Source organism: Dermacentor albipictus, chromosome 1, assembly GCF_038994185.2.
Source record: "Dermacentor albipictus isolate Rhodes 1998 colony chromosome 1, USDA_Dalb.pri_finalv2, whole genome shotgun sequence".
NCBI classification, from domain to species: domain Eukaryota; kingdom Metazoa; phylum Arthropoda; class Arachnida; order Ixodida; family Ixodidae; genus Dermacentor; species Dermacentor albipictus.
This window is the reverse complement of record NC_091821.1, coordinates 73,520,136-73,534,655: the sequence shown is the minus strand read 5'-3', so window position 1 is coordinate 73,534,655 and position 14,520 is coordinate 73,520,136. Positions and strand designations below refer to the sequence as shown.

Sequence of the window (14,520 nt, the reverse complement as noted above, 5' to 3'; positions counted from 1 at the left end):
TTTTTGTGTTTGTTGGTTCAGCAGACATTTCATGCTACACAGAAACTGATGCCCTGTTTTCAGTTTCTTTTGATTCAGAATTCATCAAAAGTTCATAAATCTCCTTGTATGTCAAAGTGCAGACAGACCTGCCACACTAGTTCACCATGGCTGCCCTGCCAAGACAAAGCAACACAGCACTGAGACATTTGCTCCAGCAGTGGTCAGAAATTTAACTTGCAAGCATATTGTGTGCTAACACAACCTCTCTATAGATGGCACTAGAGGTATGCTATGTTCTTTTCTGCATGACATGCTTTGCTTCTGAAGAGATGGGGTGGGGCGTGTGCTGAAAATACAAAGTGAGCATACTGTGGAGAAGAGTTGCTGAATGGCAACTTCAGTGTTGAATTGATTTCGGATCATACCACATTTTTAAACACCAGGAGGGAATAGGAATGGGATGATGACACCAGTCGGACAGATTGAATGGGAGCCTGAGTTTCTGGAATGGAGCTGGAATGGAATATGTACATAGTACTAGAACTGTAAATGTCAATTTTGTGCGACACAATCAAACTGGTAAATTTGACATTTGGACTAAACTAGACATGGCCAATATGCAGGGTGCTATTTTTTTTAACCCATACAGAATTTTTTTTTAATTGCCGAACTGCAGCAATTAATTGCCAATTTAATTGCAGAACTGCGCTGAATGAGGAGCGAGCGAGCAATGTGTGAGCAGCGCAGTTGGCATGGTCCGTTCGTGTTTCGGAGGGTGGCGTGGCGCAGAGCTACAGGTGCAGCCCATTTGCGTTTGGAGGGGTAAAACAGCGACGGGAGAGAGGCACACAGAGAAGGCTGGAAAACAAGTGCACGGCAGCCGTTGGGGTAGTGGACCATCATGCAGCAGCTCGAATTTCTCGTTTTCTTCTTTTCTTTTCAAGGATTTCGCATTTTGCTACATTTTGGCTTGGACACCCAGCAGCCAGACTTCATCGTTATAACCGATAATGCAGTATCGGGGCATTGTAGTAAGCGGTTTATTCAAGCATGGAAAACATACAAAAGTTGACGGTGCAGCAGCTTCTAATTGTTATAACCGATATATTGTTAAAACCGGTATCGTTATAAGTGGGTTCGACTGTATGATCATCCATACACTATACCAAAGCATAGATTATTATCAAATTCCCCAAACTTGCAACTATCAAGTCAGCTGAATTCTCAGTTTTGCAAGATCTATTAGAAATTTACACATACCTTCATCAATGGAAGCTCCCGCTATGTGATAAAATGTCAGTGCAGTGTCCACTTCTGTAATGTTGCTTAGGAAGTGGAAGAACTGGAGGTAGTCTTCAAGACTGATACCCTGTGTTTAAGTATAAGGAAGCAAGCATGCGAATAATGTTAAACATCACTGTTAAAAAAAAAACAATAAACAATGAAGAATTCTAGAAAATATTAATGTCACATCTAAAATGAAAACAGATTGCACAATATTATTGTCATTCATACACAGATGAGGATATGACCTTAATTATGCTTCCTCGTAAATGATCCAAAATAAGCTGCAAGATTTTCAAATTCTAATTTTCAATTATTAACTGTGTAAATCAGTAAAATCTATGTTAAAATCCGGTGTTGCTGAGCACAATGTGCAGGAAGAACTATTGCTCAGATACAAGCAACAAATTTACTACTGCTCTTCACTTTTTGTCACTTCATGTGGCGAAAAGCAAAACGAAGCTTTAGTTGCAGCACGTTGAGGCAGGTATCGATACATGTTTTGCCTGGTAAACATTTGCTGCGACGTGCTGTATCAGTATTTGCCACAATGTGCCATCATTCAAACTTCATTATGCGCTTCATCACAGGGAATTTCCACCCGACATAATTGCAGGGCTGCCTTTCCTGCACTCCCGGTGTGTTCGGTTTCAATATTGTAACGTAAAATGTAACATGGATTGAAGACGAAGTCTTACAAAATAGACGCTTCTCTTTAATGGCGGGCCAGAAGATGAGTATGTAGCTTACAACACGCTTCATCGTCTTTCATGGTGCCGACCTTTGCGTGCATCATACCATAGTGTGGGAGCCCCACATCAGTGTCAATTGCCCCCATGCGAAAAGCGACCGTCTCGGTCACGTCAAAAAGTTCTTTCAGCGACGACAAGAAATGGAGCGCCTCAGGTGCATCTCGGTGTTCATGCAGGTGCATAGTAGGGTTTCCTGTTACTACATGAATAACTTCAGCGCAAGGACGACGACGGAGCGAATCGGGGTCAGAACTGCAGGGGACGACTTCGTAGGTCACGTCACTGAGGCGGTGTGTAACCTTGTAGGAACCAAATACCGGTGGATCGACTTTTCCTAGAGTCCACAGCGATGGATGGGCATCCAGGCCCACACGCAGGTGCCGGTATCATAATGGACGTCGCGTCAACCCTGGTTGTACGAAGGCTGTCGGTAGGCTGTTAACTCCGGATACGATGCCGAGCAAGCTGGCGTGCTTCTTCAGCTCTTTGTACGAACTCTTCCATGTGTTCATTGGTCGGGCTATTATCGGCCAGAGGTAGCATGGCGTCAAGTGCTGACGTGACGTGGCGCCTGTATACAAGTTTGAACGGCGTAAACTGTGTAGTCTCCTGTACAGCAGTGTTATACGCGAAGGTCACATAGGGTAAAATCTCGTCCCACATCTTGTGCTCTACGTTGACATACACGGAGAGCATATTAGCCAGCGTTCTATTCAGACGTTCCGTTAATCCATTGGTTTGAGGGTGACACGCAGTGCTCTTGCAGTGAGAGCTATCCATCAGCTGGAGAACGTTCTGCAGATGTTTGGCTGTAAAGGCTGTACTGCGGTCGGTGATGAGAACAGACGGTGCACCATGTCATAGAATGATGTGGCGTACAAAGAATTTGGCCACTTCATACGAGTTTGCTTGCGGAATAGCTTCAGTTTCGGCGTACCGGGTTAAGTAGTCGGTAGCGACGACTATCTATCCATTGCACGATGAGGTCACTGGGAATGGCCCAAGTAGATCCATTCCTATTTGTTGGAACGGTGCTTGAGGAGGGTCCACAGGGTGGAAAAAGCCAGCCGGTTTAGCTGGTGGTTTCTTGCGGTGCTGACAATCGCGGCAGGTCTTCACATACCGTTGCACAGAAGAGAAAAGCCAGGGCCAGTAATACTTCTGTCATATCATTGCTAATGTCTTAGCGAATCCCAGGTGTTTCGTGCATGGCTCATCATGGCAGGCTTACAACATTTCTTGGCGCAGCGCCGACGGCACGACAAGGAGGTACGTATTTGGACCGCTTCTGCAGTTTTTCCTGTAAAGGACGTTGTTGTGCAAATAGTACGATGATAAGCCACACACGAGCGAGCAGGTTAAAACACCTTCAACTCCTTAAAGGTGCTCGATCAGCGGCAGCAGCTCAGGGTCAGCGCACTGGTACTCAGCCATCTTTATGGCATCGATAACGCTGACAAATGGCAAGTCATAGTCAGAGTCCGATGACGTCGTAGGGAGTGATGTGCGTGACAAACAGTCAGCATCGCTGTGCTTCCTTCCATACTGGTAGACAACTGTAATGTCGTACTCTTGCAAGCGCAGGCTCCAACAGGCTAGTCTGCCTCAAGGATCCTTGAGGTTGGCAAGCCAGCACAGAGCGTGGTGATTGCTGACAGCCTTAAAGGGTCTACCGTACAAGTAGGGTCGGAATTTACTAATTACCCACACAACCGCTAAGCAATCTTTTTCAGAGGTTGAGTAGTTTTTCTCAGCCTTGGTGAGACTGCGGCTTGCATAAGCAATGGTGCATTCTGCACCAGCTTGCCACTGCACAAGAACTGTGCCGAGACCCACATTGCTGGCATCAGTATGACAGTATGGCATCAGTGTCAGCATCTTCGTCGAAATGAGCAAGTATTGGGGCCGCTTGCAAACGCTTGCACAATTCATTGAACGACTGCTGCTGCTCGTCCACCCAAATGAAAGGCACATTGTCGCGTGTAAGCCGTGTCAGAGGCTCAGCAATTTTGGAGAATCCCTCGACGAAGCGCCTATAATATGCACATAAACCAAGGAAGCGTTGGACAGCATTCTTGTCTGTGGGTGGTGAAAACTCGGTGACGGCAGCTAAGTTGTCGGGATCTGATAGGATGACTGCAGGACCAGGATGACGACATGGCCAAGAAATTTGAGCTCTTGGAACCCAAAGTAGCATTTTTCAGGCTTGATGGTAAGGCTGGCAGTATGGATTGCAACGAGGACACTCTCGAGTCGTGCGAGATCTTCATCAAACGTGCTCGAGAACATGATAACGTCGTCCAAGTATATGAGGCAGGTTTGCTATTTGAGTTCAGCAAGCACGGTATCCATCATCCACTGAAAGGTGGCAGGTGAGGAACAGAGACCGAAGGGGAGAATCCTGAACTCATAAAGCCCGTCAGGTGTCACAAACGCTGTTTTTTCACGATCCTGTTCATCAACATCGATTTGCCAATACCCTGATTTAAGATCCAAGGAAGAAAAAAACTTGGCATGTTGTAGACGATCCAACGCGTCGTCGATGCGTGGCAATGGATAAACATCGCGCTTGGTGACACGGTTCAACTTTCTGTAATCTACACAGAAGTGTAGTGTGTTGTCTTTCTTTCTGACTAACACTACAGGGGAGGCCCACGGGCTTGTGGACGGCTGGATCCCGTCATCTTGGAGCATTTCCTTCACCTGATGCTTGATCGCTTCCATTTTCACTGGAGACATTCTGTAAGGATGCTGACGAACAGGACGTGTGGACTCGTCCGTAATAATGCGGTGCTTTCTGATGGACGTGCGCCGTACTTTGGATGGCATTGAAAAACAGTCCGCAAATTCGTTCACGAGACTCAGTAGACGGTCTTTCTGATGGTCTGGCAGAGCAGCGTTAACGTGAATCCATTCTTTTAGGCTGGTAACTCAGATTGCAGAGACAATGCGATTTCCAATTTGGCAATGTCAGTAACGTCAATGATTACGCGAAAAAATGTGATTGTCATTCCTCGCGGTACATGCCGATACTCGTTGTCAAAGTTCGTTAGCAAAACGACTAAACATTTGTTTCGCACCTCTGGCTATGCAAATGTGGCGCTCAAGCAGCAGGGGGATGTTTGCCTCAGCAATTCCTTTGGCATCGTCCTCCGTGTCGCATCGGACAATGGCAAGCACGCTGCTCTTGGGCGGCAACGTGACGTGATGGTCAGCTACGCGAAGCGCGATGTCACCATTACTGTTCGCTATGGCTTGCGTAGTAGCGAAGCTGACTCTAGACTCTTGCAGGTCGATGATGGCACTGTTCGGTTGAAGGAAATCCATGGCGAGTATAAGGTCCTTTGAACATTCATGAAAAATGACGAAGTCGCCGATGTAAGTGAAGCCCCAAATATTGACTCGTGCCGTGCACCGGCCCATTAGAGTTATGAGGTGCCCTCCTGCAGTACGAATCTGAGTTCCGGTCCATTGTGTTGAAAATTTGTTCAGTATACGCACGAGATTCTGTCTCATAACAGACATGTTCGCACCCGGGTTAACGCCGTGACTTCGTGGTCATCTATGGTAACTGGTACGTCGCAAGATACTGACACCAAAACTACACTGCTTTCTCTGCATCTCAATTACGTCATATTGTGGTCATCGTACTGGAGGATCTTCAGTGTTCACAACGTCAGCAACCTCACCTGCACAGGTCGCTGGACTCAGTTTTCCCGGGAGGCAGGGCTGGGTGAGCAATGTTGTTGCGCTCGGCGTGAAGAGGGGGCTGGAAGACCTGTTTCGGGCGGGTGACAGTGACCAAGGGTCACGGAATTGTGGGGCAAACGAGGTCCTGGTGTCTTCGAGGTAGGCTTAAATCTCCAGGGGGGCGTTCACCATTGCGCGGGCACAGCGCATTCAGTGAAAATCCACGGAGCCCAGCTCAGTGGTCAGGACACACCCTGTAGAGGCGATCGGCTTACCGCAATGAAAACACAAGGGTCTCCGGTCTGCAGTGCGCCATACATCGCTCTTGCAGGGTGGTCGTGTTTCAGCCATGAATGGTGTGCGGCGAGGCCTGAAGTCGCCAGCTGCTTGTTCAATGGCGTGCACACCATGAAAGTCCGGGACGTCGCTCACATCGTGAAAAATCGAGGACAACGAACTTCGTGCAGCTTTCGCATACTACATGCGAGGCTGTGGCTGCCGTACCTTGTGCTATGGTGTCTCACTTCACTCTGGGACTTAAACTGCCTGCCTGATTTCCTCCCGGACGACCTCAGCCAGAGCGAGTTGCTGCACTGATGCCAGAGCCACCTGAAGCTTTAGGAGCGCTTCTCGAACAACAAGCCTAATGAGCTCCCGCAAGGCACCGGTATTGTCCAAGGGTATAGCAAGGGGTCACGCAATAGGGTCGACATGTCGCCATTGTACTGCCTTGTTCACTGCTGCAGTGCCTTTTCCATTGATATGGCTCCTAAGAGAAACTCTGCAACGGTCTTTGGTGGGTTGTGTACTAGGCCACCGAATAACTCTTGCTTGACACCACGCATCAAGTTCCCGAGCTTCTTTTCTTCCGGCATGGTTGGATCCGCGCGTCGGAAAAGTCAGCACATATCTTCAACAAACATTGCAATGCTTTCGTTCGGCCTCTGTACTCTCGCCTGAATTGCAGATTCAGCTCGCTCCTTGCGATCGAGGCTAGCGTATGTGCTGATTAGCTGCCATCGGAATTCGTCCAATGTTGATAGGGCCTCCTTCTGGTTCTCAAACCATGTCCGTGCATAGTCCTCGAGGGCAAAGTAGGCGTTGCGTAGCTTGTGCTCTCAAGTCCAGCTGTTGAGTTTTACGACACGCTCAAAGTGATTGAGCCAGTCCTCAACATCCTCGAAGGTTTCCCCATGGAAGGACGTGGGGATTCGAGGCTGGTTAAGGACGACCTCGGTCAGTGCGGTTGAGGAAGAAGATGGAACCGATGTACTCATCCTTCTGACTCGATTGGGTAGAGACTCATGCTCAGGTGGCAGTCCTTGAAGTCGACGGCTTGTCCATACGTGAACAGGAGTCAGCTCGACCGGACTTCGTACTGGGCTTGTAGACGGTGTTCGATCTGGGAGTGGTCGCATGTACCCCGCACCTCCACCAGAAAAATGTAACGTAGATTGAAGATGGAGTCTTACAAAATAGACGCTTCTCTTTAATGGCGGGCCAGAAGAAGAGCGTGCAGCTTACAACATGCTTCATCGTCTTTCATGGCGCCGACCTTCGCGCGCGCCGTCCCGCGGTGCAGGAGCCCCACATCAGTGTCAATATCGCCTGGATAGAGTGTTGAAAATTTTCAAATAATTTCGAATTAGGTGCAATTTTCAAGATAAAGAAAATGGGAATGCACTCAAATGTGACTGCCTCTAAATTTTCTATATAAATTAGTGCCCCCATGGTTCTAATAAGACATGAAAAAATTTTGGTTAGTTTTCTGAATCGCATGTTATTAGTGGCAAAGCATGTCTCCCTCTCCTTACAACTCCTCTGCAAAACTGTCACGATCACTATGCTCATAGCTGTTTCATAAAAAATCCCAAACCAGGTCGAAGTTTTTTTCAATTGCGAAACTTTCTGAGAAATCTATATCAGAAATCTATAGCTTAGTGCCACAGTCGGGTGGGTGACAATTTTTTCATTAACTTCCCTCCACTTTGCTGGCTGATTCGTCATTTTAAAAAAAAGAAAAAAAAGAACATTGTATGTACAGTGTGCATCACCCTCGTGTAGAGTGCGGGAACAGCAGCCGCCGAAGTGCTCCGGAGACAGCCAGCGACATCTAACAGTAGCTGCTGGGCTCGAGATAAGAAGTGTCTGGGCATGCGCAACTGACGCATCTAATCTCGGGCCCAGCCACTATTGCTAGACGTTGCTGGCTGACTCCGGAGCGCCTTGGCGGCGGTCAGCGTTCGCGCGCTCTACACATGGGTGATGTGCAATGTATATGCAGTAGATACTCCTCTTTTTTTGTTTTTGCTGGTAATGATTTATATTGAACAAGCTTCCGAAATGCATAGGTGTCTTTCTGGCACACTGCATTTCAACAAGACTTTCTTCCTGTACATTAACTATTTTTTTTATGTCTGAGGCTTATCCAAATCTGCTATTCCAGTTGTATAAGAAAAAATTGTCATCTACCTGACTGTAGCATGAAGCTACTAAGGAAACCTATACAGGCTTCTCAGAAAGAAAGCTTTGTGGTTCAAGAAAAAATTGTCTTGGTCTGGAAATCTAACATGGGACCAATGCCTTTTCAGGGTAGTTGTAGAGGCATACGCAAGGAGGGGGTAAGAGTTGTAAGCAAGTCTAACTGAAGTTGTAGCACATATGTGCTAGCTGCTGCAGCCAAATCATTGAATGAGCAGTAGTGGAGAAAAGAAGTGGGTGCAAAGAGTAAGAACATCTGGGCACTTCTCAAGGAAAATCTTGGCAAGATATTTCTACCCTAGGTTTGTTGCAGTTGGCTCCACCTTGACAACATACTAACCTATTTTGCATCATTAGTGATACTGTTCCTAGCCACATCTGAAGTCCTTGGTCTCAATGATACATATCTTCCATCAACTTTCTTAAAATTTCTAATATGGACATGACTGTGGAAAATAAGTTCCACAAGTGTTGACACCATAAAAACTGTGGTTGCACAAATCAAGTGGGTCCCAACGAATTCTACACCTTTTATGAAAGGTGCATAATGTGTCTGATATTACAGGCATCTCCTCTCCAAGAAGAAAGCTACATAATGTGACTTATATTAATGGAACTCTAACGCTGCCACTGCTGTGTTTTCACAACCTTTCTGTCCTTGTTGTTGCTCCTAGAGTGAATTGTGTACACGAGAAGCAATGCCCACTATGCTTTGCCCATCATCCTGCTAAGCTTTCGTGTTGGCATGACCTTGAGATTGGATACTGCAACACTACACCACACCACCCAGCTTGGTGGCAATAGGATAAGTTCAGCAGTATCGCCATTCACTACCAGATGGCACCACAGCATAGGCGCCGACTACGGGGGGCTCCGGGGGGCTCCCTCCCTCGGCGATGCTGAAGTCTCCCACGCGCCCACCTAAACGTGTCATTGCCAGAGTTTTGTCACCCACATCATTTTAGATATTGTTTTACTTGCCTCGACCTATACACTAAAAATTTTATTGTGGCTAATAGCTTACTGCATCATTGTTGCCGCAGACATGCTCGAATTTCAATTCATACTTTCCTTTATTTCTGCAAACCCTGACAATAGAGAACAAGCACATTAGAAGTACCAGCAGTGGCTGCCTCATCTGTGTTTTCTCACATCATCATTGTTTTAAATTTCCACTGTAAACACCATGCACATACACAGTATATTTAAATACAGACACAGGAAAATGTTTATTATATTTTTTGAAAGAGAAGGAGGTAGCCAATAAAAAATTATTTCTAAAGGTAGGGATACCCTATGCTCAGAGAATGAATATGTTGCTGTGTGTTAACCTCATTTCAAATTGCTTTGTGTGCTTTTTTGACCCTGAAACAAAAACCTGCCAACTTGAGTGGCCGCTTCAGCAGAGTCTTTTATCAACGGCAAGTGAAATGCACGTGAATGATATGTGTCTCATTATTGCTTCTCTTTCCATTAAGCAATGCTAACAACACATGAAAAACATCTCATAATTTACGACATTCATAAGGAATAGAAACATCGTCACTTGCACGCAGAGGTCATAAATATATACACGATGTCCCAGCCAACTAGCATGCACTTGATTAAAAAAAAGAGCTATTGCGTTACTCGAAGAAAACCTAGTGCATATTGTTTCCGGTACAGTAGAGTAGCTGCCAGTAATTTTTTTCATTACTGAGATTTATTTAGGTAATCGTAACTAATTTTCTAACTCAAGGCGTAATATCATAATTATCAAAGTGTCAGTGAGGCATTTGTAGGCAGAGCCAAGAACATCTAAGTGCGGTATTTTCAGTGATGTACAAATTACGTACTAATTTTTTTCTAACGATACACAAACCCCCCGAAATATGAAGAATACTACGTGATTCCGCTCCCGCCCACATCATAAAGCAGTGTCCTCGAACAAGCTCCCTCTGAATTAGCCATAACAAAATAAAGAAAAACATTGTGATCAAGCTAGTGCCTTATCTGCCGCGCCTCAGCCATAATAACACGTCGCATTTGGTGTTAGTTGGAAAGAAGCTGTGATAGCTGTTGCCTTAACGTAGATAAAGTGGACACATGGTTCTTTTTTTTTTTGTGCCACAAAAGCTATCACGACCGAAGTGAATTCACAACAACAGTGCAAATGTTTAAAGGTGTGTTTTGTTTTGTCCCAGTCACCATGTCTTTCTCTAATGACCAGAAGGTAAAAATTATCCTTGCCTTGGGAGCTGCAAATAATGACAAGAGGAAGGCCGCAACTATATATCAGTCTTGGGAAGTATGGCCGTAGATTGACCGCGTGGCCTACCATCAGAAATGATGAATACTTGAGACAAACCGGCAGCTTCAAGAAACAGTGGCGTAAGACTCCATCTTTGAGCTCTAGCCTACGCACGGATGTTCTAGCATTTATGGACTCAAACCCTTATGCTAGCATGTGGGACGTGGCTGCCCAGGTACCAATTTTCAAGTCATCAGTTCAGAGGATTCTAAACGACGGCCTTTCAGCCATACCACCTTAACCAGCACAAATGCTTGGAAAATAGGGACCTGTAGAATTGTCTAGATTTCTCAAACTGGGTCCTCACAAAAGCCGATAATTCATTGGACTTTTTGAGCAACATCATGTGCACAGATGAAGCCCATTTTTAGAGAAACGCCCAGGTAAATTTGCATAATGCACACTATTGCAGTCACTACAATGCACATTGCGTAAAGCGCAATCGGCAACACCAGTAACAGTGGTCGTTCAGTGTGGGGCGTGGAATTTACGCCGGTGTCCCACCAATCCCACCTTCTTCGATAACACACTGACTGGACGGCATTACGTGGATGAAATCCCTGAAGGAGTGGTGGATGAGTTTCTCCACAAAGTCCTCCTGTCAAGTCTTCCACTTCTGTGGTATCAGTAAGACGGAGCACCAATACAGAGCAGCAGCCGAGCACGAAACTGGCTGGATGCGACTTTTAATGCGCAATAGATTGGAAGGCACGGGCTTGTAAATTGCCCGGCTAGGTCACTTGACCTCTCTCCACTCTATTTCTTTCTTTGAGGTTATGTGAAAGATCATGCTTACATGATCAAAATGGACATCAGATTAGCTCAAGGCAAGGTTAACAGATGTCTGCCATAGAATTCGAGCATCGGTCATCAAGAAAGCCACTGAAGATGTGATAAAGCGGACGCAGTACTGCGTAGCTGCAGAATGAGACCTATTCGAACACATCTTCTAGGCAGGAGCTGGTGTTCAACAGCACTTACGATTTCATAAGATAATAAGGGCACACTGAAATCGGATGTTTCTTTCTTTTTTTTTTCGTGCAGCCGTCCCAATTGCCGATTCCGATAATTTAGAAGTGGTACATTTAATTTCTTGAACACATCGGTTTTGCCTTTTCTCTACACATTGGTCGTTTCCCAGTCTGCTTATTTCGCTTTTATTTTTGGACGCGAACCTGTTTTTGCAGCACGAATGCACTTTCATGAAAAATAAAACACTCACTTTAATTTGGCTTTCGTCTGAAGCTATTAGTTTCTGGCGCGAAATATAGCTGCGTGCACACTCTTTCGATGCAGTGTGAGCAGAGCCGGGATTTTGAAACATTCTATGCACATTCCATTGCTTTTTGCATTTCGTGCGTGGTCAGAGCCCACGAAACATATTAATAACACACGCACGTGCACACACACACACACACATACATACATACATATATATATATATATATTGTGACGAAGAAGATCGGCAGGCTGGAAAGCCCCGTTGCCATCGCGTGGTTCGTACCCAGTTCGTTCGCTGGCTGCGCCCTACTTGCTGGTGCTGAGTTTGTCGCTGCTGCTCCACGAGCCGAATAAACCCCCTTACAATTGGTGGAGCTGTTGGGTACAACTGGAATTCTGGAACTTCGTAATCGGACACTGCAGCCCGTCTTCATAATGCCGGAAGAAGGACCACCACAACCACAACCCGCTGCCCCGGTGCCTAGCGTGGTCTGCCCCAGCTCGTTGCGTTAACGTGACCCACCCATCTTCAGTGGTACCGAAGACCATGACGTAGAAGACTGGCTCGCTGACTACGACCGGGTGAACATCCACAACCACTGGGATGACACCAAAAAACTGAATTACGTGTAGTTTTATTTGAGCGGTGTTGCCAGCGTGTGGCACCACACCCACGAACATAATCTGACAACGTGGACGGCCTTCAAGACTAACGTGACAGTGGTATTTGGGCGCCGCGCAGTTCGCAACCTTCGCGCCATGCAACGTGTGCGTGGCCGTGCGCAACAGTGCGGGGAGACATTTACCAGCTATATAGAAGATATTGTCGACCTCTGCAACTGTGTTGACGTCACAATGGCTGATGCCGAGAAGATCCACCATATCTTAAAAGGCATTGAAGACAACGCCTTCCAGATGCTGTTGGCAAAAAATCCGTCGACAGTCTCTGAACTCGTCAGTCTCTGTCAAAGCTTCGACGAACTGCGCAAACAACGCGTAGCTACCCGCCCATCCACCCCTCAGGCCACTTCAATGTCGAGCTTGGCTGCTGCCCGGGATAACACTTCACTGCTGCTACAGATCAAGGAGTTCGTCCGTGAAGAGGTGGCTCGTCAGCTTTCCTTGATTCCACTTACACATGGCCAGCTGAGTACTCCGTTGGCGCCCACTCTCCTATCTGTCATCAAGGAGCAGGTAGCCGACCACATTTCCCCTTTGCTCCAGCAGGCTCCGACGGCCACTCCCCTGACGTACGCCGAAGTTGCGATGAGGCCTGCGCCACAGACCTACAGCCCCCTTCACCCACCTTTGCGCCCAGCCGTATCTCCTCCAGTCCGTCCACTGGTGCACTATGCACGACCTAAAGACCATTGGCGCACGGAAGACAACCGTCCAGTTTGTTTTTATTGTGCCCGTGCTGGACACGTGGCATGTCACTGTTGCCTACTTACACCGAACGCCTCCAACAATGTGCGTCCATATGCGCCACATTTCCAACAACGCCGCAACTATTCGGACACCTTTGAATCTCCTCCTGCCGTCGACACTGTATTCTCCGCCGCTCACCGTTCACCTCCTCGCCGCCGCTCCCTTTCCTCCATGCACTTGCCGCAAAGCCCTCTGCGCCAGGAAAACTAAATATCGCAGTTCTGGAGGCGATAACTGCGGTGTCAGCGAAACGTATAAGGCCTCACACTTCGCCGAAGAACGTTATCGAAGTCGCAATAGAAGGAACATTGACGCTAGCACTTGTCGACACCGGCACTGCACTTTCAGCAATAGATGCCCGTATTTGCCGCAAGATGGGAAAAGTGATGACGCCGCTTTCTGGACTCTCTTCGAACTGCCAACGCACAGCACATCGAGCCATCCAGCGCCTGCACTGCTCGTGTCGTAATCCAGGAGGTCCTCTATATCATGGAATTCATCGTGTTGCCATCACCTTCACACAACGTCATATTCGGTTGGGACTTTCTCTCCACACATCATGCGATCATTGACTGCGGCCGCGCCCAAATCGAGCTGTTTCAGTTTTCGACCGATATTATTACTGATCATAAGGACCATTGTCACAAAATCGCCGTTTCAGAAGACACCGTTATACCTGCCTGGTGTTCCCCTCTTGTCAGTATCTCTTGTGGCTCTGTAGATGACGGCACAGCACTCTTCGCTCCGTCTGAACTCTTAGTTCGCCGCCATTCACTACCACTGCTGTTCACTGTCCTCGAGTTCAAACCTGGCGCCTCTCTCATGTGCATCTCAAACCCATCGGCTGAGCCAATTACTTTACGCCGCCGTGAAAGCCTTGGCAGAGCAGAGCCACTGACCTCATATTCAATATTTGACACGATGGACGACTCCACTTATCTTGCTGCTCTCGAGCCATCGCCTCCTCAGTCACTGCCGCGCTCTTTTACGCCAGCTATTGCCAGTGACCTTACGACGACGCAGTGCGACGAACTTCTTCGCTTGCTCCAAGGCTTCTCTTCGTCTTTTGACTGCCAAGCAACATCACTCGGCCGCACAACGACTGTTTCGCACACTATCGATACTGGGAGCCATGCACCAATTCGACGGCGTCCGTACCGAGTATCAGTAACTGAAAGACGCGTTATCAATGACCAGGTGAACGATATGCTCAATCGCGGTGTCATCCAGCCTTCTAGTAGTCCCTGGGCATCACCAGTCGTCCTAGTTGAAAAAGAAAAAAATGCCACCATAAGATTTTGCATCGTTTATCGAAGACTTAACAAGATTACCCAAAAGGATGTATACTCATTGCCACGTATTGACAACGCACTTGACTGTTGCAAGGAGTTT

General features: G+C 47.1%; 1 protein-coding gene across 3 annotated transcripts in view; it reads right to left on the bottom strand.

Moving 5' to 3' along the window:
* The window catches only part of MICU1 (Mitochondrial calcium uptake 1), a 51,161-nt gene that overhangs the window by 5,004 nt on the left and 31,637 nt on the right, over window positions 1-14,520 (bottom strand). For all 3 annotated transcript variants that reach the window (XM_065434456.1, XM_065434457.1, XM_065434458.1), the window contains one exon: window positions 1,243-1,351. In XM_065434456.1, coding sequence (XP_065290528.1) covers window positions 1,243-1,351 — 109 coding nt within the window. The remainder of the gene's footprint in view (window positions 1-1,242; window positions 1,352-14,520) is intronic.